Source organism: Eleutherodactylus coqui, chromosome 8 (assembly GCF_035609145.1).
Source record: "Eleutherodactylus coqui strain aEleCoq1 chromosome 8, aEleCoq1.hap1, whole genome shotgun sequence".
NCBI classification, from domain to species: domain Eukaryota; kingdom Metazoa; phylum Chordata; class Amphibia; order Anura; family Eleutherodactylidae; genus Eleutherodactylus; species Eleutherodactylus coqui.
Genome location: NC_089844.1, coordinates 118,981,724 through 119,003,192, shown reverse-complemented (window position 1 = coordinate 119,003,192; position 21,469 = coordinate 118,981,724). Strand labels below are relative to the sequence as shown.

The window sequence follows — 21,469 nt, the reverse complement described above, 5'->3', positions numbered from 1 at the left end:
GCATTTTGCAGCCGATTTTTAGGCTGCAGAAAATCGGCAACGTTTTCGCTGTGTGTGAACATACCCCAATACTGTCTCCCCCTTTTCAGTGTACATACAGCAAACTGCTTACAATCCTACTTCATCCTGAACATTGCAGGCTTAATTCTATACTGTTCCTACTCCCAATTTCCTAAATTTTCATGGCAGCACCTTGTTTGTACAGTCTAACATCTCTACTGAATCTGGAAATTTAAAGCACACATCTCTTCCTTGACAAGAATCGTCTAACACCATTTTACAATATATTAGGCTTACACTCTAAAGAGTTATGTCCAATGCTAACATAATAATTCACTTGGAGTTGGAACATTGTTCTAACCACATGAATTGTTCCAGAACAAAATGTGTTCTAACCCCTGGTCTTAGTTTACTATGCGATATGATGACTTCAATAAGGACATTCCCTTCAGCGCTGAAAGATCTAAATCGGAAAAAGATAACTTCTGCACACAAACATCGTGTTTATACACGGCTACACAATTATTACCAATAATGTTAACTGGAAAGTAACACTACGTAACTGTAATCCATGTTCACTTTAGAGGATCTTCCTCCTTTTATCACAACCATTTGTATAGTTTTTTAGAGGGGTTGGCTGCCATTTTTTTCACTGATGACCTATCCTCTAGATAAGTCATCAGTAGCTGATGGAAGTGTGTGTGAGGGATGCCTATCCATCAGCGGATTGTCCATTTCCAATGTGCAGTGCAGCGTCCCGGACGATATCATTAGAGGACAGGAGAGGAAGTGCCGATTGCTGGCTTCACATCCATTGAAATCAATGGGAGAGCAGTGCTGCTACGGCACTTCCTGCTTCTCTCCCGGTCAGGACTGGATGTGATGCCATGGCAAGCAGAGAAACAGGACGTGCCGTAGAAGCATGGAGTGGAGTAAAACAGTGTGGAACTAAGGCCTCTATCCCACTAGGATACTTGGGTCCGTGTGTTGCCTTTGTTAATTTACGGACAGCACACGGACCCATTATAGTTTATGCCTCAATGGTCCACGTGAATTAACTAATCACTTGTCCTATTCTCGTCTGAGATGCATTTGTATGTACTAATTCTCGACTGTGATACAATGTATATTGGAAAGCACACAGAGGTCTGATGAGAGTTGCGTCCAAACCTTTCGGATGCAATGCACACACACGGTAAGGCTGGGTTCATACAGGGCGGATTTGCCGGGGTTTTGCTCATCTCGGGATTAGTCAGCTATGTGGACGAGATTTCTCAGAAAAGATGCAGCATGTCTGTTTATTATTTACTTTCGTCGCGGCCGCGCTCTCCTCTATGGGAGCGCCGGCCGCAATGGAAAAGCGAGCGGCCGGGCCGCTTCAAAGCTGCCGTGGCTTTTTCCGCGGCGGTTTTCCCAGCGGAAATCTCGCGGTTTTTGCTGCGGCCAAACCGCGAGATTTCCGACGGGAATACGCCCTGTGTGAACCCAGCCTAAGTGTGCCCCATTCTAAGGCAGCTAAATTTCAACCCATATTTTGGATATTCTTATCCTGAAAGTACATGCATTCTGCTGCCTAAAACAAATCTGTGTTGTGTGAAGAGTCTCTTGTGCAGCAGATAGGACCTGCTCTTATCACATAGTATTCATTGAACGGAATGCTAGAAGCAGTTTGTCAGGATGTTTCTAGTTACTTAACCACTTTTAGATCAGGTGGGGTTCCCTGCAATGAGTTGAATTTGCTTTGAGAAGCCAGAGTCAACTAGACATTGACCGTGTGGTTCCTTATAATGGGTCATAGAGGGGGGCTTTGTAAGACTAATATACATGTGGACAGGAGCGGTCTCATGTTGACAACCCCTTTACGTTTTTACACTATATGTTTTAAGAAAACAAAACTGTGATGGCAATCGTTCTGCGCATGGCCTTCTACCCTCCTCCCCAGTCGGTGCAATGTATAGGACACCTCCACACTGCACCAACAGCGTTCTCTGCTGTAGTCGTGCCCTCCTGAGTTACTAGTGATACAGCCACAGCAGAAGGTTTTAGTCCCATGATGGCCATATTGTAATTTTTGCTGCAATTGTTACAAAATTACACCCCAATGAATGCATGTTGCTGCAATTTCCATGACAACGGTGTCAAAATTTGTGATATAACCCCAATGTGTGAACACATCTCAAGAGTGAGATGAACAAATATTATAGCCTAGAATAGCAAGAAGGGGTAGGAAATGTAAGGGTGGGAGGGAGGGGTAGGAAATGTAAGGGTGGGAGGGAGGGGTAGGAAATGTAAGGGTGGGCGGGAGGGGTAGGAAATGTAAGGGTGGGCGGGAGGGGTAGGAAATGTAAGGGTGGGCCGGAGGGGTAGGAAATGTAAGGGTGGGCGGGAGGGGTAGGAAATGTAAGGGTGGGCGGGAGGGGTAGGAAATGTAAGGGTGGGCGGGAGGGGTAGGAAATGTAAGGGTGGGCGGGAGGGGTAGGAAATGTAAGGGTGGGAGGGAGGGGTAGGAAATGTAAGGGTGGGAGGGAGGGGTAGGAAATGTAAGGGTGGGAGGGAGGGGTAGGAAATGTAAGGGTGGGAGGGAGGGGTAGGAAATGTAAGGGTGGGAGGGAGGGGTAGGAAATGTAAGGGTGGGAGGGAGGGGTAGGAAATGTAAGGGTGGGAGGGAGGGGTAGGAAATGTAAGGGTGGGAGGGAGGGGTAGGAAATGTAAGGGTGGGAGGGAGGGGTAGGAAATGTAAGGGTGGGAGGGAGGGGTAGGAAATGTAAGGGTGGGAGGGAGGGGTAGGAAATGTAAGGGTGGGAGGGAGGGGTAGGAAATGTAAGGGTGGGAGGGAGGGGTAGGAAATGTAAGGGTGGGAGGGAGGGGTAGGAAATGTAAGGGTGGGAGGGAGGGGTAGGAAATGTAAGGGTGGGAGGGAGGGGTAGGAAATGTAAGGGTGGGAGGGAGGGGTAGGAAATGTAAGGGTGGGAGGGAGGGGTAGGAAATGTAAGGGTGGGAGGGAGGGGTAGGAAATGTAAGGGTGGGAGGGAGGGGTAGGAAATGTAAGGGTGGGAGGGAGGGGTAGGAAATGTAAGGGTGGGAGGGAGGGGTAGGAAATGTAAGGGTGGGAGGGAGGGGTAGGAAATGTAAGGGTGGGAGGGAGGGGAGTTTTTGCATAACAGATTTAAAAAAAAAAAATAAAGTTTATATATAGATATATAAATAAAACCTGCAGCACTAAATAAAGCAGACCATTGGACTTTGTTTCCATATACATATGTGTGTGTATATATATATATATATATTACACACACACATACATACATACACATATACATACATACACATATACAAACACATGTATATGGAAACAAAGCCCAATTGGTCTACTGCTTTCTTTAGTGCTGCAGCTTTCATATAACCTACCCAATCATAAAACCTTTCAATGTAAGATTGAACCTTCACGTTGAATATTAGTGTACACTCCCAACAATTGTATTTTTTTTTTTTTCCAACAGGTAAGGATTGTGATCGCAGGGCAGCTATGACGCTCTTAAAAAAGTAGTCTGGTGCACTTTCTTTAAAGATCTCCTTGTCTGAACAGTAAATGGAGTTCTGCGTCTCACCAACCAGCTGTGAACTAATTACGAAAACTTCCAACTAGTCAAGCTTTCTCTCAAAGCATATGGATCCAATTAACTCAAAGTGTTGCTGATTTTAATCAATCTTTCTTTGAGCACTAAACTTGGGAGATGCTTCTGTTAATGCAGCGACTGGAGCATGGACAAACATACATTACACTACAGTCCAGTAAATAAAGACAAGTGTCGGCTCTGTGGAGGTGTTCCCATCTGTCACAGTGCAAGGATTTCTAATTCGACTTTCGTAAAACTGAAGTAACAATGTGACAGACGAGCTGCAAGTCGAGGATCTACAGACGTAAAGGTACAAGATCCGAGTTAATAATGAATAATTAGCGCTACTAAAAGGTATTAGTGCTACTGGAATGTATTAGTGCACGCAGCAGAGCCCTGTGCACCAAGCCGTACAGGGTCCATCATGCACTGCAAGTGTGGAGATATTCTTCTATAGAAGCAATATGTACAATGGAGAAAACCCTATACATGACGACTCTGATCGTCCATTCTTTTTACGATATTGCTCATTGTTTCCAATGGGGCCGGTGGCAGTAGCGACGCCCCATTGAAATCGATGGGGAAGATCGCAATCTCCTGCCGCAGCTGTGACAGCTGCAGCAGGGGATTCCTTCCTTTGTTGGACCCCGTATGAAAGAAAAAAAACCCCACTATGCTACCATATGAAATTTGTGACTTATAGAGGATACAGTAGAAGCCTCATGTACTTTTATGGCAGCTCCAATATGTCTGAGTGCATGAGGCCTTACTAAGACTTAAAGAGAACCTGTTGCGGGCTCTGGTAAGCATGGCGGGCTGCATACCTTTACAAAAGCATCCAGGTTGATTCCTGGGGTGTTATTTTTGCTTAACTATCCCCTCCTGTTCATTTGAAAGGGTTCCCATTATGTTTAGAGCCAAATATTAATCTATTGCCAAGTTGTCGGTCTCCATTTCCCAGTATCAAAGGCTGGAGTGATGTCTGATCGACGATAGGCGGAGAAGGCGACTTACTTGGTAGTGCACCAATGTAGGACTCCGAAAATAATGGGAGTCATTGAGGTGAAAAGGGAGAAGGGCCATAGCAAAAACTAACACTGGAGGAATGAGCGGAGATACGTCTGTAAAGGTATATAGCTCTTCCTATTCTCAGAGGACATGACAGGTCCCCTTTAAGAAGGATGTACAGATGACTGTACCTTACTTAAAGGAGTTGTCTAGTTACAATATAATTTTTAATGACAGGTATGTATGTTTAAAAATAACAAAACCAGCAGTGATTACCCGTCTTCAGTCCCGGCGATCCAATGCTGAGGCCCTGCGGTCATCTCGGTCTTTGCTTTGAAACAGCAACCACTTGACAGCAGCCAATCAGAGGCCACATTACCTAAGTGCCGTTCTACTGGCATATCCGCTCCCAGCATCCGAGCAGACATATCAGGAGAATGGCACCTGATCAATGTGGCCTCTGATTGGCTGCAGCGGTCAGGTAGTAGTGGATGTAAAAGAAAGACCAGAAGGACATTGGGGCTGCAGCACTGGATCGCTGGGGCTGAGGATGGGCAAGTATCTCCGGTTTTGTTATTTTTAACCATTCCCACCCATCATTGAAAAAAATTCACATTGTAACCCCTTTAACTCTGCTAGTGCTCTCCAACAACAAGGCCAGAATCAAATAATGGACACACGCATAACATTATATGCTCGGATACATGGGTATGCACCCCTGTATGTATTAAAAGCATCAGCTTAAAGAGTGGATATGGCGCCTCATGGTGAAACCATATGGCAGTACGTCTACTAGACTCATGAAATAGTTCAAAAAACAAACATTTACAAAATCTACATGGTTTTCCTAGACCTCATGCACACAGCAGTATTTACAAACTATGCTGTAATGCGTAATACAGATGCGTAATACAGGAACTATAGCGCACTGTAAAAAAAAATCCCAAAAGTTGTGCCACTGTATGCCATATTACAGAGCTGTTCTCCCTACAAGCATCACCTCTAGTGGAAACAATTGAGCCACTAAGGGGGCTCTCTGTACTGTCATACAGGGCTTATATAGAGTGCTAACCATATAAGGGGGATATATGCAAACAAACACCAAAACTGGGGTATACTGCAAAGTAAGGACCAAAAAATGGCAGAAGACCACTTCATAAGAGTCTGGCCTGAGGGTCCGGAAAACAGCAAATGACTAAATGCCCATTTCCATATACCAGTAATACAATGTGATACGTGACACAATGCATATGTTTCTCAGCGATCATAATGATTGTGCTGAAAAAATGTGCAAAACAAACTTTTTTCTACACAAGTATATTGCAAGAGTGATCAAATTTGTGTTCCAAAATCGTGACAGGTGTAATACAGGTTGGCAAAATTTCAAGTTTAGGACATTGTACTTTTAGAGAAATTGACCTATTAAGTGCTTATGCGGGGGAAAAAATAGGTATTTTCAGATTCAACTTAGAATTCCTAAGCCAATAAAAGGGCAGATTATTATGCCTATTTCATGACTATTCATTTGCTGTAAATCAAGCTTTCTGCCCATTGCTATAGACCACCACAGAGCCGCTCATTCAAGTCACTCAGCGTGGCGCTCAGTAAGGTCCGGAGACTTTTTATCACACAAATAAAAATGTATTCAAAATCAGATGAAGCATAAATATAGTCATTCACACAGCAATTCATGACACCGGGGAAGGTTCAGACAAAGACTGATGAAGACAGAGCTGTGCTAGGATAGATCATTTAGATTATGGAGAGTGTTTAGTAGAAGCAATGCATGCTGGGAGGGAGGACCTGAGTGGCTTCATCAGAAAAGCTATAAATAAGAGCATGCTAATACTCCCTATGCTGATTGGCATCCCACAATGTTATATAGCAGCTGAGATTCCCTTTTTTGAAGTGTCCTTGTGGTCAACCATTAGGATGGCTGACCAATGGGATACTTCAAAGAGCAAAACGCACCTACTATATAATATGAGATGAAAACAGATCTAAGATAGAGGAGAAGGAGAAGAAAAAGCTTCCACCTGGTTAACTCACATTGAGTCTACATCTGCGGAATTGTCACGGAATGTAAGGTACTTTGACATGGGCCGGTAGTCACCCGAGCAATTGCTAAAAAGAGCGATTGCTGTGCCATGTAAACATGGGACCTGAGAGGACAGGTGAGAATTGTTCATTTTTTAGAGTAGCTTGGTTTTCAGCCCACCCGTGTAAAAAGTCAGGCGTTCATCTATGAATGACTGCCTGTTTACTGTGAATGGAGGTGGCCCGGAAGTAATCTCCGGAGCGCTCCACCTCCATTCACTAAGCAATCACTGTATAGGAGTCGTTGGGACGACTATCGGGCACTTAGTCTAAAAGTTACCCCATGTAATAGTACGCATGTATGTACAATGTGGAGCTCACCCTAGCCTTTTAATCCTACTAGAAACCCAACAGCTAAAGGTAGTTTTCCATGGGCACATACTTTGCCTGTTAATGAGCGCCAATCGACAATATATCGTGTTGATTACTGCTCATTATTGCTGTTTATATATGGAAGATAATCGCTAGTGTGGGGGCAAATAATTATTACAACTGTTCAACCCCTGCTTGTTTGTCGGCTGACCATGGGTTAAATCACACAGGCCGATGAATGGAAAAATGAACTTTCATGCCCAATCACTGGCTCATGTAAAAGAGTCTTAAAGCGACCCTCCAGTTTCCAGGAAAAATTGTGACCCAGGACTGGAAAGGGGTATATTACCTGTAGTTGTTGTTCTTTGCTGCCCCCCCAATCTGCTGGTCTCAGCCTGTTTTCAGGCCCCGTTTCAGCCTCCCAAGAAGGTTGCAGCACTTTCCTAACTACCTAATGCACACTGTGCACCGCTCTCTGATTGAGCAGCGCTGATCACATGAACAGCTCTGGCCAATTAGAGAGCAGGCATCGTGCCTTAGTAGTCCAAAGTTACCTTTAAACGGGACTACTGTCCGATGCATTACTGCCTGACAGCCACCCCAATGACTATCGCCCTTGTGCTTTCACACAAGAGCGATAGTCATTGGGTGAATGATGGCGGGGGGCACAGAGATAGTTTCCATCCGCCCACCCCATTCACGGAAAACAGGCAGTTGATTCAAGGATTGAGTAACTTGTGCTTACACCGAGCGCAAAGTCGCTTGTCAGTTGCTTCTCTTCAGTAAGCTAAAACAAAGCAACTACAGAGCAATTTCTCGCTCATTGCCCTGTCCGCGGTTCCATGCAAACAGGATGACTGTTGCCGAAAATGGCTGTTTAAAGCTATTATCCGGACGATAAGGTACTGGACCCGAAACCGGTGAATCAGAAGAATTGCGGTTAATAAACCCTACTCGGGTCTTGTGGTAAAATGCTGTCCCAAAACCGGTGGGCCACATTCACATACAGTACAGTGCTTATAGGAAACGTGATGAGCAATTGCAAATATTAATTAACCCCTGCCTTCTGGAGAAGAGCATGCATTGTATCAGACACCTCTGTATTGCTTATAGCAGCCAAAGAGGCCGCTTCATCTTTAACAAGACTTTTACGCTCAGGGATTGCTCTTACCCCGCCTAGTAATATTTAAGCCCCTGCAGGGACCATCAATGGGAGGCTTTTGAAAAAGTCAGCGGGGTGTTCTGCAGAGCGCAGTCAGGGATACATAGAAATAATATTGTCACTATCAGCAGATTGAACACAGATTAAATTCAGTTATGTAAAGATAAGGGAGAAAAAAGCCCTTACATATACTTTATATTTGTCACATCTCTCAGAAGAATCCTACTATACCTACTGTGCACTTTCTGAAAGAGGTGTTTTCCTCTAACCAAGTTCTGTCATCGTCCTCCCTTAAGAGCAAGAATTTTCTATGATGATAGTCACAAATTGCTGGAGAAATCTAAATTGCTGATCAAAATCTGTCATTTTGGTGCATACTTCCCTAAATTCTTGGTAATTAATACAGTCGCTTGCAGTACAGTTTTTGAAAGCTGGTATAGAAAAAAAAAGCTTTTGATTGAAACTAAAGTAAGAGCGCCGTCTAGTAAGGTAAGTACTGCAATGAAGAGTCAGGGGCAACACAGAAAAACCTATAAGGTCCCTGTCCTTGATTGCTGCCAATAGTGATTTGACCGGATGATGAACAATTTCAAGACTTCAGATGTTTCTCAATCCGCTTGCTAACACCAATACCTCCTCCACTGCCGATTACTTGGGAAACTTCTTTAGAGGTGTGTTCATGAGAGGAACACATGTGGCTGCAGGATGTCCTGAAAATATCGCTGAGCTGTCATTGTCCCTCGTACCACTACTAGGAGTGACCGACTGTTGTATGTGATGGACCCCCTGAGCATCACACCAGCAGTGGAGGCAGTGTGCTGCACCGCAAAAAGGCTGGACTGAGGCGCTCACCCCAAGGTCTCCAGACACGAACATGGCCATTGGCAGTGCCCAAACTAAACCTGGATTCATAGCTGAAGACAACCCGGTTCCACTCCGTAGCACTCCAGTTTCATCGTTCACGACACCACTGCAAACATAGGCGACGGTGGGTGTCAAAGGAACAACACTTAAATGGAAGCTGGGAGACCAACTGTCCTTCAGCCAAGCACCTAGAATTGGTTCCAACAGACACGGGATATGTAATAATGATGCCACCTGTCTCTGGATGGCTGACAACGAAACAGTTGGATGATCCGTTGATCCTCTCTACAGACGATCTGTCAAAGGTGCGGTCGCCTTGTGTGCATGCCTCCACTAGTCCCAACATCTTCTAACAGGCTGGTCAGAATAGGCTAGGTGGCAGAGAATTTGTCGATTTGCCCATCTCCCTCTCAGACGCTGGTAACGGGGTGAAATCCCTTCTCTGCGTTGTAGGGGCGTCTAGTGGTCAACAAGCGAAAGAAGAGGTCACTACATACAAGGAGCCTCCGAGAGCCTTTTATAGGCCATGGGGGAACTACTTTTAGGGCCTCGGGTCGCAAGACCGTTCATCTAATCACCACAACTCTAAATCATTTGTATATCTGCCTGAGATGGAACTGCATGCAGAGTTTTGCAGCAAAACGACTGCTCCTAGGTGCTAGATTTTTTTTTGAACAAGAGTGTAAAAAATAAAAAAGAATGAAAAATGACAAATGCGTCTCTGTAATCTAAAAATCCTTATATAGTAAAAGGCCGTCAGTATGATGGGCTAAATGAAAAGTCTCTCGAGTCTCCTACAAGTGTGGCATTTCCCTCTATTCTCTGCCAGCATGAACAGTAAATGAAACAAATGTATAATTACCCGTTGTGGGCAGCATTATTACCTTATCCATAATTGAAAAATAAGTGGTTGGTTTCATTGTTTCCTCGAGCTGAATTCAGGATCTGCGCTGCAGAGTGGAAACTATAACTATCAGCTTCAAGATGTTCTCATTCTGCTGCTCTGTCTAAATGGCAAATCGTGCCGTGATTTATTGTGTTCTGCTCCTGGGGAAAGCAAGCCATGCTTCTACGAATATAGGGGAAATCAGGGGGACGGCACCCAGACCTTACGCTGGAAATGGAGCTCATCTATCCCTATTCACAGCTATAGTCTAACGATGACCAATGGGATAAGCAGTCAGTCTTAAAGAGCCCTTCTCATATAAAACAATGATTTTTAATTCTCTTGTTCCATTAAATTTATCATCTTTAATCTATTTGAGTTATTTTGCACTAAATAATGGCGGCCATTACAGCACCCTATCATTCCACAAACTTCAAGTGGCCTATAGATTGAATGGTCACTTTATTAGAGACTCCGGCCCTATCTCAATTGGAGCTTTCCTGTATAGACGTTAGACTTGTGACCCCGAAATGCAGCATAAAATCATGTAACAAGGTTTTCGTAGATCAGTTTCACTGTGAATCTACATTGTGATGAGAAAATCCTGCAATCCATTGAGGCCTGGTCACCAGTGCTAGACTAGTCGGGGGCCAGGACTTCTCTTCCAACCTTGTGGGGTTTTGTCATGTAATAGTGTGGATCATACAAAGAATTGTGTGATTGATGAAAAATATCCAGCGAAAGTGGATCATGTGGCCAAAAAAAACCCCTAATCGACGAAAGGGGTCAGAGGAGGATGTCAAGAATCCTTCTGATGAAAAGGAGCTGCACAGCCAAGCAAACTGCAGCTGAATACAATGCTGGTGTTCAAACTAATGTGTTTCACTGCTCAACTCGTTATTCTTTAGCACGGAGGGTCCATAACAGCAGATGACCGGTTCTAGCATCATTGCTGTCTAAGAGAAACCAAAAGGAAAAACTCCACTTGGTAAGAGAACACAAAAGTTGGATCGCTGAGCAGTGAAAAACATCACCTGGTTAGATGAATACAGATTTCTGTTGCGCCGTGCTGATGGGAGGTCAGAATTTGGCGCAAGCCGCATGAATTGTTCCTGTCAGCTGGTCAGAGCGCAGGTCAGTGCTTCCATCTAATGTGCAGCAACTACAAGAAGCTTGGGCCAATATTCAATATGCTGACCAATTCCAACACCTAGTAGAATCTATGCTATGATGTACTGCTGCAGTTCTGAAGGCCAAAGAAGGTCCAACACGCTACTAGATGAGGTCTCTAATAAAGTGGCTGTTCCTTTTGTACACATCATCACTGCCGGGGGCGCTATTACTGTAACTATTGCTGCTACATTAAACTTACTCTGTTCAGTCCATCAGATTGCTATGTATTTTCTAACTTGCACGAGAATGCCAATTCCAACACCATGTGCTGTATTTGAAAAATTAAATGAACAATGTTATGGGCATGCTCTGTGCAGGAAGGGGGAGGAGGTGAGCTGTGACCATCACCTATTGTGAATGGTGGATCCCATGTAATCTATGTGGAGATGGAATCTCTCATTATACACCTACCTGCTAACAGAATAAGCTGAAAAGTGACAGTAGGCATCAGCATCTTGTGACGGCTCAATGGTCAATGTGAAAACTGCACTATTTCAGAATTTTTCTTAAGGGGTTGTCCAGTTACCGGACAGCATTGCAGCAATCGCCCCAATGGTCTTAAAATAATGAACAAAGCAGTAGTCACCTGTCCTCGGGGATCCAGCGGTGTTGCCGCTACCGTCCTCCAGATGATTGTTGTGGAAGATTCCGTCACCTGACTGCTGCGGCGTCTCCATTCTGAACTCCTGGCATCATGGATGTGTGCGGTGATGTTTGGACGACAGGCGGTTACACTGCAGTCGCTGATTAGCTGCAGCAATTAGGTGACTTCCACTGAGGTCATCTCACACAATAATCACCTGGAGGACGGCGGGGAAACATCGCTGGATCCCCGCGGCAGAGCATGGGCAAGTACTGCTCTGTTATTGCAAGACAGTTGGAGCTATTCTTCAATGTTGTCTGGAAACCGGACAACCCCTTGAGTATATATAGAGACATTGAAAAATATGTTTTTGTTTTAAGTTTTATGACGCATTTAACATAAAAATCCGATTTAAGCCATTTCAGTTACTTTGCGACAACAGATTCAACAGCAGACATAAACCTTCATCTGATCTCTGAGAGGATTATTACCCTCTATCAGCCAGGGAACACAAAAGGAATTCCGCAAAAAGGTCCATGCTGCATATTATTCAGATGCTTATCCACATCCAACAAATGGACAGACTATCCGTCAGTGCCATCCTCTGCCAACCTTTTATAGGAGCTTTTCCGACAACATGTCTCTGCAGACAAGCGCCATACAGCAGCCCGGCTGCAATGAAATGAGATATAAAGCCCAGTATTAAGTTTAACAATGCGCCCATGTTTACCTGACAATACCAAAGAGGGGGGAAATAGTCCTTCCACAAAACTGTCGCATTTCACATTCATGGCATAACTCAATGTTATTTCAAACCTGCAGTTGCCTTGGCATGAAGCTATTTACGCTGCGGAAGAGAAAAGGCAGGAAGTAGATGATAAAGAATGACTGTCTACTAAACACGGGATTGTATTATCCGATATATAAAGCACAGAGTTGGGAGAAGCCAATATGGTTGAAGCCATCGAGGGTATAGAAGTGATCAAGGACAGCTTTTGGAAGCAATATCCTAACTGCTCGTATGCAGGTGCTCCACTAAAAAGAGCCTAATAAGGAACATAACCAAATCCCATCTATAAACGGTACGGTCTAAAGAGGGGGTCTACGGTTATGGTTAGGGTCTAACCCTGTCGTGGTCTGTAGACCTGCTTTCTTCTGGCTTGTGCTTCTTTTCCACAGGGTTCTTGCAAACTATTATTGGCCACTTAATGCATCAACACTAGAGATGAGCAAGCGTTGTCCTTAGCGAGTACCTGCCCACTCGGAAGAAAAGGTTCGGTTGGCGGTGCGGGTGATAGGCGAGTTGCGTCAGTGAGCAGGGGGGGAACAGGGGGGGGGGAGGAGAGAGAGATCTCCCCTCAGTTCCTCCCTGCTCTCCCCCGCAGCTCCCCGCCTGCCGAACCTTTTCTCTCGAGCGGGCAGGTACTCGCTAAGGACAATGCTCACTCATCTCTAATCAACACCTTTTGAAATAACTGATTTACGACCCCCCCATGGTGTCTTTTTAAACTAATGTAGCTGCATCACTTGTGTAACGTAGTCTTAGAGTTAAAGGGGTGTTTCAGCATTTACTATTGCTAAGCTATCCTCTGGATAGATCATCACCAATTGATCAGCGGAGATCTATCACTCTGGATCTCTGATGATTAGCTGATCATTTGGTCCGCTGTCAATGGGGTCAGACTTCTGCATCGGTGGTCAGAGCCAGACGTGTAATACAAGGCTTCGTTCATATTGCTTTCAATGGGCTTAAAGCTGTCTATTACAATCTTGGCACTGATCACCGATGCAGGGTCTGTCCTGCTGCACTGGCAGTGGGCTAGAGGATCAGTTGCTCAGATGGGATTGTGAGCAGTGGACCCCTACTAATGAAGCATTGTTGCCCTATCCTGAGGATAGGTGATCAATAGTAAATGGATGGAATAAGCCTTTAAGATAATGTACTACGTTGAGCTGCAGTCCTAACTAAATTGAAATCCAGGTTTAGAAGAAAATAACCTGCTTTAATAGAATCTGTTGTCTGGTTTGGAGGTGGGTATAGTGTAATGTTCTATTTCCCCTATGGTGGCTCTTCAGGGTAAGTGAACATGTAGTGCTGGGTTCCCCCAAACGATTACATTTGATTAGTGGTGGTCTTGACTCTTGAACACCTTGTGGCTTACATCTGGGGACCAAACTAACTAAAAGCTGTTTTTCCAAACAGACAGAAACCTGGATGATACATTAACATGAGACACATCCTAATTAGGGGGAATATGTCAGAAACAGACTTGTCAATGAAACGGAGCTTACCAGAGACATGCCAGAGTGAAGCCGCCCAGCGGACACTTTCCATCGAGCACAGACCTTTTTAATACAGTTTTCTCTAATGTATAGTGTTTCAAAGAAAAGACATTTGTGCTATAAGGTTATTGGTAAAGTGTCTCCCAACTATCCATAGCAACTCGCCGCACAAGATACGGGGAAAGATGAATTCAATGTTTTAATCTCCCCTTCCTCCCTCACTCACATCTGAAAGGCCTCTGATGTGCACTGGGCTTCGGGAAGTCTTTTGATCGTGATTAATAATCATAAAATTAGCCAGGGACAGGGGGGTAATAATTACCCCCTGCCAGTGAGGATCATCACTTCTGTTATTTCCCATAGACAGGCCGACTCCAAGGCAGATTAGTGAAAAAAGTTTTAATAAGGGTTATTAGTTGTGCGAAGATCCTATCCCGATAGTTATATTTTTGGAATCGAGCGGGCCATCTGAATGAGGGCTCAGTCACACGGGCGTTTGTACGCGCGTCAGACAGCTGCATTTGCGATCCACATCTATATAGACCCAATGCTTTGCAATGGGAGTGGTCACATGTGCGAATTTTTCATGCGCACAAACGCATGCGGCGAAAATTATAGGAGACAACGATTCGCAGAACGCATGTAACTGTGTTCTGTGGCAAATCAGTGTTCTGTGTATGTGGAACCCCTGGATGATGTTGCATCCAGGGGTTTCACCGTGCGCTCAATGGGGCCAACGGCAGCAGTGCCGACCCCGTTGAGAACTTATACTGAAGATCGTGATCCTTTGTCAAAGCTGTCACAGCTGTGGCAGAAGAGAACGATGTTCTCTCATTGAATTCAATGGAGCCAATCAGAGGCAGCTCTCAACTATTGAATGACAGCTGAGAGCTGACTCTGATTGGTCCCTGCGCTCAGCCAATCAGAGGCAGCACTCACCCATTCATGAATTCAGCTGCAGAGAGGTGAGTATACATTTTTTTTAACACACTTTCTTAGGATGGTTTTCAGGGAAGAGCTTAGATTTTAAGCCCTTCCCCGAAAATTACTACAGCGCTGGCCGGCAGCCCATTGCTTTCAATGGAGTCGGCTGTATTGCCGTCCCCACTGAATTCAATGGGAGAACATTGTTCTCTTCTGCCACAGAGCGTCAAAACACCCATGTGGCCGAGCCCTTTTGTGCGGATTAACACTGCTAGCAGCTTTTTTTCCGCCGTGACGCCAGCTTTGGTCACGCAATTTTTTGAGAGCATCAGTTATGCGCACAAAAAATCCTGCGGAAAAACGCCTGTGTGACTGAGCCCTGATACGCATCTACGCGTTGTGGTACGAGCTCAGTATCACCACCAAACAGGGTATTCGCGTACCTGGTTAGAATTTAAGTGCCATGCTTGATATCGCTGAATAGATAAAATCATGACTAGAAATATGTCTAAATTCTCAATCAGAGGACCTCCTGCCAAGATTTAGCCAAAATGGGGAATTATGTTTTTTTCTACAAGCCCGACACATACACCCCTTCCTTCTCTGAATGACATCAGAGAGGGTAGGGGTGGTGTTCAGGGGGAAAACCTTTAAGAACTAGAGACTCAGAGACTGGTTGTCAGATTTCGGAGAAACACTTTGGCATAAGGCTTTCCCATTTGCTTCCATAACTCTACACAAATCAGAACCTTGGGCCGAGTAACCCAAATCTGTTTTTTTTCTTTATTTTCACCTTGTTTTATTTTAAAATACTGTTTCTTGTGTATGCCTGTATACCTTATCTCCATTGTAACATCATTTTCTGTATATTCTTGTATACTTATAAATATTTAGCACTGCTAGTCTTTATTAGAATAAATCTGCAATTTATTAGTCAATCCTTGTCCATTTTAAAACAAACCATAACTTCGAAGATTGTGTTCATAATTCATAGGCCTTGGTTCCAGCTTACCTGTAAAAGCGAGTGTGTGTGTGGATACTGTAGAGTGTGGTGGCCGTTAGACTGGATCAGGTGGTGATTTGAGCTCTCACTCTGCGTGCGTGCAGGAGCCTGGGATAGCTGGGTACAAATCCACTTGTATTCTAACGACTCTGTACTTACAACCCTGCTAGAGTGATCGTTTAAGGCTCTGCCATGACAATTAGTGTGCTCGAAATAGTCAATCCATGACATATCGGCGATAGAGGTGGAATCAGTCGGGCCCCCCCTCTCTCCTTGACATCATTCATAAAACCTTTTATGCTAGTTTCTAGTGTAAAATAACTGCACATTTTACAATAAGTGGGTATCTCAGAAAAATGTGTGACTATAAAAAGAAAAACAAAAAGGGCCATGTCTTGTAGAGAAGGGTCATGGCTGTCCATGAACGGTCACATTTCTGTATAGTTTACACCAATAACTAGAGTGAAGTATACCAAAAATTAACTCCACATTGGATGTAGTGAACATATCTGTGTGGGTGGGCGGTGGAGCCGCGATATGCCTAATACATAAAGAGCCATGCAACTCTCCATGTATTAGGAGCACAGCGGGTTTTTGAAATGCTGTTCTTAATAAATTTCCTCTATAGTTTTTTGTAATGTGGGAGCCCATTAATACTTCATGGTTAGGACAACATGGTTAGGACAACAAGGTTCTGACAGGTTCCCTGCAATGAAGTAGTCCAATTCCATGAGATTTTTGGAAATTTAATGAAAAATATTTTCCAAAAACTCTTATCCTCATGTGCCCCTTTTCCCCTCTAAGAGGTTATCAAGTCATGTTTTCAGGATATCCTATAGAGAGCTTATGCGGCAGTGTCTGAGGCACCGGCAATAACTATATTAGCTGGGGAAAATAGAGGAAATCCTAAAAACATGACCGGTTGGGGGCAAGGACTAGAGTTTGGGAAGCACTAGTGTACAATATAAGGAGTCCCCTTATCGCTCCTCTGCCAATGTTTTGCCATTTCCTGCCAGTCTCTGCCCTTGTGACCACTGCAGCCAATCACTAGCTGCAGCAGTGATGTGTTGACACCCCTGAGGTCACTGCTGATTGAATACAGCCGTCATGTTGTGTCAAGACATCGTTAGGGAGAACAGAGGCAGGCAGGGGACTGAAGAAGCATGGGCACCAGAGCGGCAGGAGACTGGTAAGGTAGGTATTACTGCTTTTGTTGCTTATCACCACTGTAAGCAGTATAAAAAAAATTCATGAGACTGGACAACTCCATTCAAGAGCAGCTATCCCCCAAAATACCGCATGTGACAGGTAATATTACTTAAAAGTGAAAAAAAGCCTGCATTAGGTCTTCTAGTATACAATTATAATGCAATAAGAACTGTCAACAAGATCCCAACGAGCTCACCAGTGTTGATTATTACAATATCATTCTAAGTACAGGAGCACAGATTAATGAGATAGGTCACCAAAGTAAAAGATCATCTCTCCTGAATAAATTAAGAGGCGTGACCTCTGATCCCCAGTGTTTAAATGAGCAATTAAAAGCAATCTATCATCACAACATTCCTATGGTATCTTTAATGTATGGCAGAGGTTGGCGGCATAATGGTACCCATTTATAAAATTGCTAAGGTAACGCTGTAAGTTTATCTATCTGAAATTGATCTTTGCCTACAAGAAGCCTCTGTGCATCTCTTTGACTTCACCACTTCGTGATGGTTTTAGATTGAAGCCATAAATGAGTAACTCTTTGCAATGCGGAAAAAAGTGTTCTGTATCTTTGTAAAGTGCGGTATAAGGACAGCTTGTATACTTGCCCTGAATCCAACTGAAATGGACATAAGGGAGGAGCATAATGGGGATAGCGTGATCTGAGAGCTGCTTTCAGCCAGTCAAATACTCAGAACACGCCCTATGATGGCTAAGAGCTAGTGATTGGACGGGTCTTAACGCTCCTCCCCGATGTCCTGTTTAGTTGGATAGACGCTCAAGACTGATTCTGTTGCACCGTCAAGTAGTATATGGCCAACATAATAAAGCAAACATGTTAAGAGTTTGAAGATGACACCCATTAGGTATCAAAGTACTTCAACATACTTGTAGGATTTACAATGCTAATAGTTTTTATTCCTGCTTTAACTTTAGTCTATATATCTGACTAAACCCCAGTCGTAATTAGTCTGAGATTAGCAGGTTCCCCTGCTTGCGAAGAGGTAGATGACTTTGCCTTCTAATAGCCAACGTTACACATGTTGCTATGGCCATAGCCTAGGCACTCCATCTTATTACTCCTTTTTTTGGCTTGATGATACTGGTATTTATTATACAGGCAAAACTCCTTGGATTCAGTCTTGGCGAGGTGAAGAGTTTGTGGACTTCACCTGAGGGACAGAATTATTAAGTGTGAGAGTTTAGGGCACTTAAGGACAGTACGCTACTGGGAATTGTGCATCTCCTTACACAAGCTGATATAGTACATTTAGCTTATATTTTTGACACTCACCCTAAACCACTGTACCAATGAAGGTGTATATGAAGCTTTTTTTAAAATGTCACTTTCAATGGGATTTCCGAGGTTTAAAAAAAGGCAGATACTAGATAAAGATGTAAAATAAAGATAAAACTACTCGTTGCCAGATGGCCTAGCCTGTCCAGGGCAGCCACTTTGGTCCTCTCTAGTCCAAGCCAGGAAGTGGCTGCTGAGGTTAAGTAACGTTCACAGGCCTCATCGGGCATCTGTGCATGTATGGTACATGACCACTTTGGTCAGTGACTGGATAGCGGTCATGTGAGTGCACGTGACCACAGCAGTTACTTTCAGAACCGGAGTGGTGGTGCTGGATAAGGAAAGGCCATTGGAAAAGGCGAATATGGCTTTTTTTTATTTACACGTTTACCTGCTCCTTGTCATTTTTTTTTTAATCTCAAAAACCCCTTCAATCGTAATAATAAAGGTAAAGAAGCCATTTTGGTATTAGTGTTTCTGTAAGAAAATAGGGATGTTTTTGTTCTACCACATTGGTCTATGAATTGTATCTGGTACTGCAGTTATTGAGCTGCAATATTAGACATAACCTATGGATAGGTGTGGCTCTGCTTTTAGAACTGCTATGTTTTTCTAATCCTGGACATCCCTTTAAAGCGGTTGCACCTGAATTGACTTATAACTTATCCATTGGCTCTCACCATTGAGACCCCTCAACAATGGTGCCCTGTGCCCCCTTCTCTTCTACACTGAATCCCCCATAGTGCGGAGGAGACTGAATGGAGCAGCGGTTACGCATACAGGATGCCTCTCCAACTTCAATTGCACTGCCAGATAGAGCTGAGTGCTTGGATTTGGTTATTTCCGTCAGCCCCACTGAAATGAAAGGAGCAGTACTGTTCATGTGCAACCATCGCTCCATTCAGCCTTCATCTTACTATCGGTGGGTGCAGCAAGCCATAGTGATGGAGAGGACGACACAGGATTGGTAGGGGTCTCAGCAGCGAGAAGCTTAAACAAACTAACTTCAATCACTTCGACTGGATAAGTGATAGAGGCCTTTTTTGGAATACCCCTTTAAGTCTTAGTAGTGAAATTTCCAATCTGACCAGGTCAGTACCCATAAGGGGTTTGTATATTCCACCTATACTTGTGTAGGTTTCCTTTAGACACTTTCAGTTCCTCCAACACTCCAAAAACATCCTGAAAAGTCAACTGAGGTCTTACAAATGGGCCCAAGATTGCATGTTCATATAACTATGTGTGCTTGATATAGGAACAATTAGATTGGCTTCTCAGGCCAGGAATAGAATGCATTCTCTATAGAATATGGAATAGCCTAGTGCTATATAAAGTACACATCAGTTGAATGAATGGATATATAAGGATAACCTCCGCAGTAGGCTCCACCGCTTGAACATTAAGTACATGATGATTACTAGCTGCATCATATTGGTAAAAGAAAAAATTCAACTTTTGCCTAATCATTGCTGTAAAGTTTACTACTGCTGCTTTAGCCACTTCCATGAGATGGGAAACTTGGCGCGAGGCCAGAGGCATAGCAGTCGTTTCTGTATCAGTGTTGGTGACAGGAGGTACCGTTGTAAGTTGCTGTAAGCAGACTCTGGAGAGAGTGGACATTATAACATTATTTGTATATGACCTCCTTCTCCAGCTGCCAGTCAGCATTACTTCATATTGGAGAGTAATGACAGAGTTTGATGGCCAAAGACCTGAGTGTCAAGAGGATCTGATTACAAAAACACAAAAGCCTCTTCCTTACTTACCTGAAGACTCAGTCTCTCCAGCCTCATCTCCAGGATTTTATTCTCCTCCTCTAACCGGCCACGTTCGGCTTCAAGCTCCTCAATTTTCAACCTGCAAGACAAACAGAGCATGGAGAATACAATATGAAGTGACATGTTTGGAATAATAATACACTAAAGGGCATTTCCATTTCTGCAATTCTCTCCCCGAAGACTGTTTGTCTCCTTGCATCCTCCATTACTAGACTAGAAATGAAAATGCTCCCTTTTACACCCGGTTCTTGTCAGCTTGGACCTGCTCTGATCATTGCAGCTAATGAACATTTGGCTTAAATGCTGTGATCGTGTATTATGATCCATTAGTCAATGATGTTTAGGAAGGCAGCACAAAAAAAAAACAAAAAGAGGAATGTTTTAATAAACGCAATTGTAGCTTTCTCTGTTTTGTGCTTTATATGAATTTTTGTTTTACATTTTAAAGGGGTATTCCAGCTTTTCCTATTTAAGAGCTATCCTCAGGATAGGGCATCATCAGCTGATCGGTAGGAGTCTGCTGCTTAGGATCCCCACAGGTGATCTGAACTTCTGGTACGCTGTCAGTGCAGCCAGGCCGGACGTCCACATTGGGGCAAGACATAAACGAGAATCAGAATCGTTAAGATGGGAGGGACCCCCAGGGTCATCTGGTCCAACCCCCTGCTCAGTGCAGGATCACTAAATCATCCCAGACAGATGTCTGTCCAGCCTTTGTTTGAACACTTCCATTGAAGGAGAACTTACCACCTCCCGTGGTAACCTGTTCCACTCATTGATCACCCTTAATGTCAGAAATCAAAGGGAGCAAAGTCTTCTATTACACTCCTGGCTGGAACCTCAATGCGGACGTCTGGCTCAGCTGCACAGACAGCGGAGATCCTGAGTGGCGGACGCCTACCAATCAACTAATGATGACCTACCCTGAGGATAGCTCATCAATAGGAATAGCCAGGAATACTACTTTTAATACCCTTTATTATTTAACGTGAATGTAATTGGATCTAGAATTCTATACCGATTCCTTCCTTAAAGGGGTTATGTCATGAAAACAGTGTATCACCGATCCGCATAATAGCTAATAAGCCTCTGAGTTGTGAGGATTCCAACCACGGGGACCCCTCTTGGATCATGATAACAGGGTTCCCATGTTGTCCTGAGTGAATGAAGTGGTGGTCATGCATTGGCATTGCTGTTCCAGTCATCTGTATGAACTGCAGGAGATACTCCAGTACAAACACTTCAAGTTGCTTTTGGATTGGCCAGCGCTGGT

General features: G+C 44.0%; 1 protein-coding gene across 1 annotated transcript in view; it reads right to left on the bottom strand.

Annotated features, from left to right (window-relative positions):
• MAD1L1 (mitotic arrest deficient 1 like 1) overlaps nucleotides 1–21,469 on the bottom strand; it is a 714,648-nt gene that overhangs the window by 310,900 nt on the left and 382,279 nt on the right. Inside the window, exon 15 of the mRNA XM_066576313.1 lies at nucleotides 20,185–20,275. Within this exon, the coding sequence (XP_066432410.1) occupies nucleotides 20,185–20,275 (91 nt within the window). The remainder of the gene's footprint in view (nucleotides 1–20,184; nucleotides 20,276–21,469) is intronic.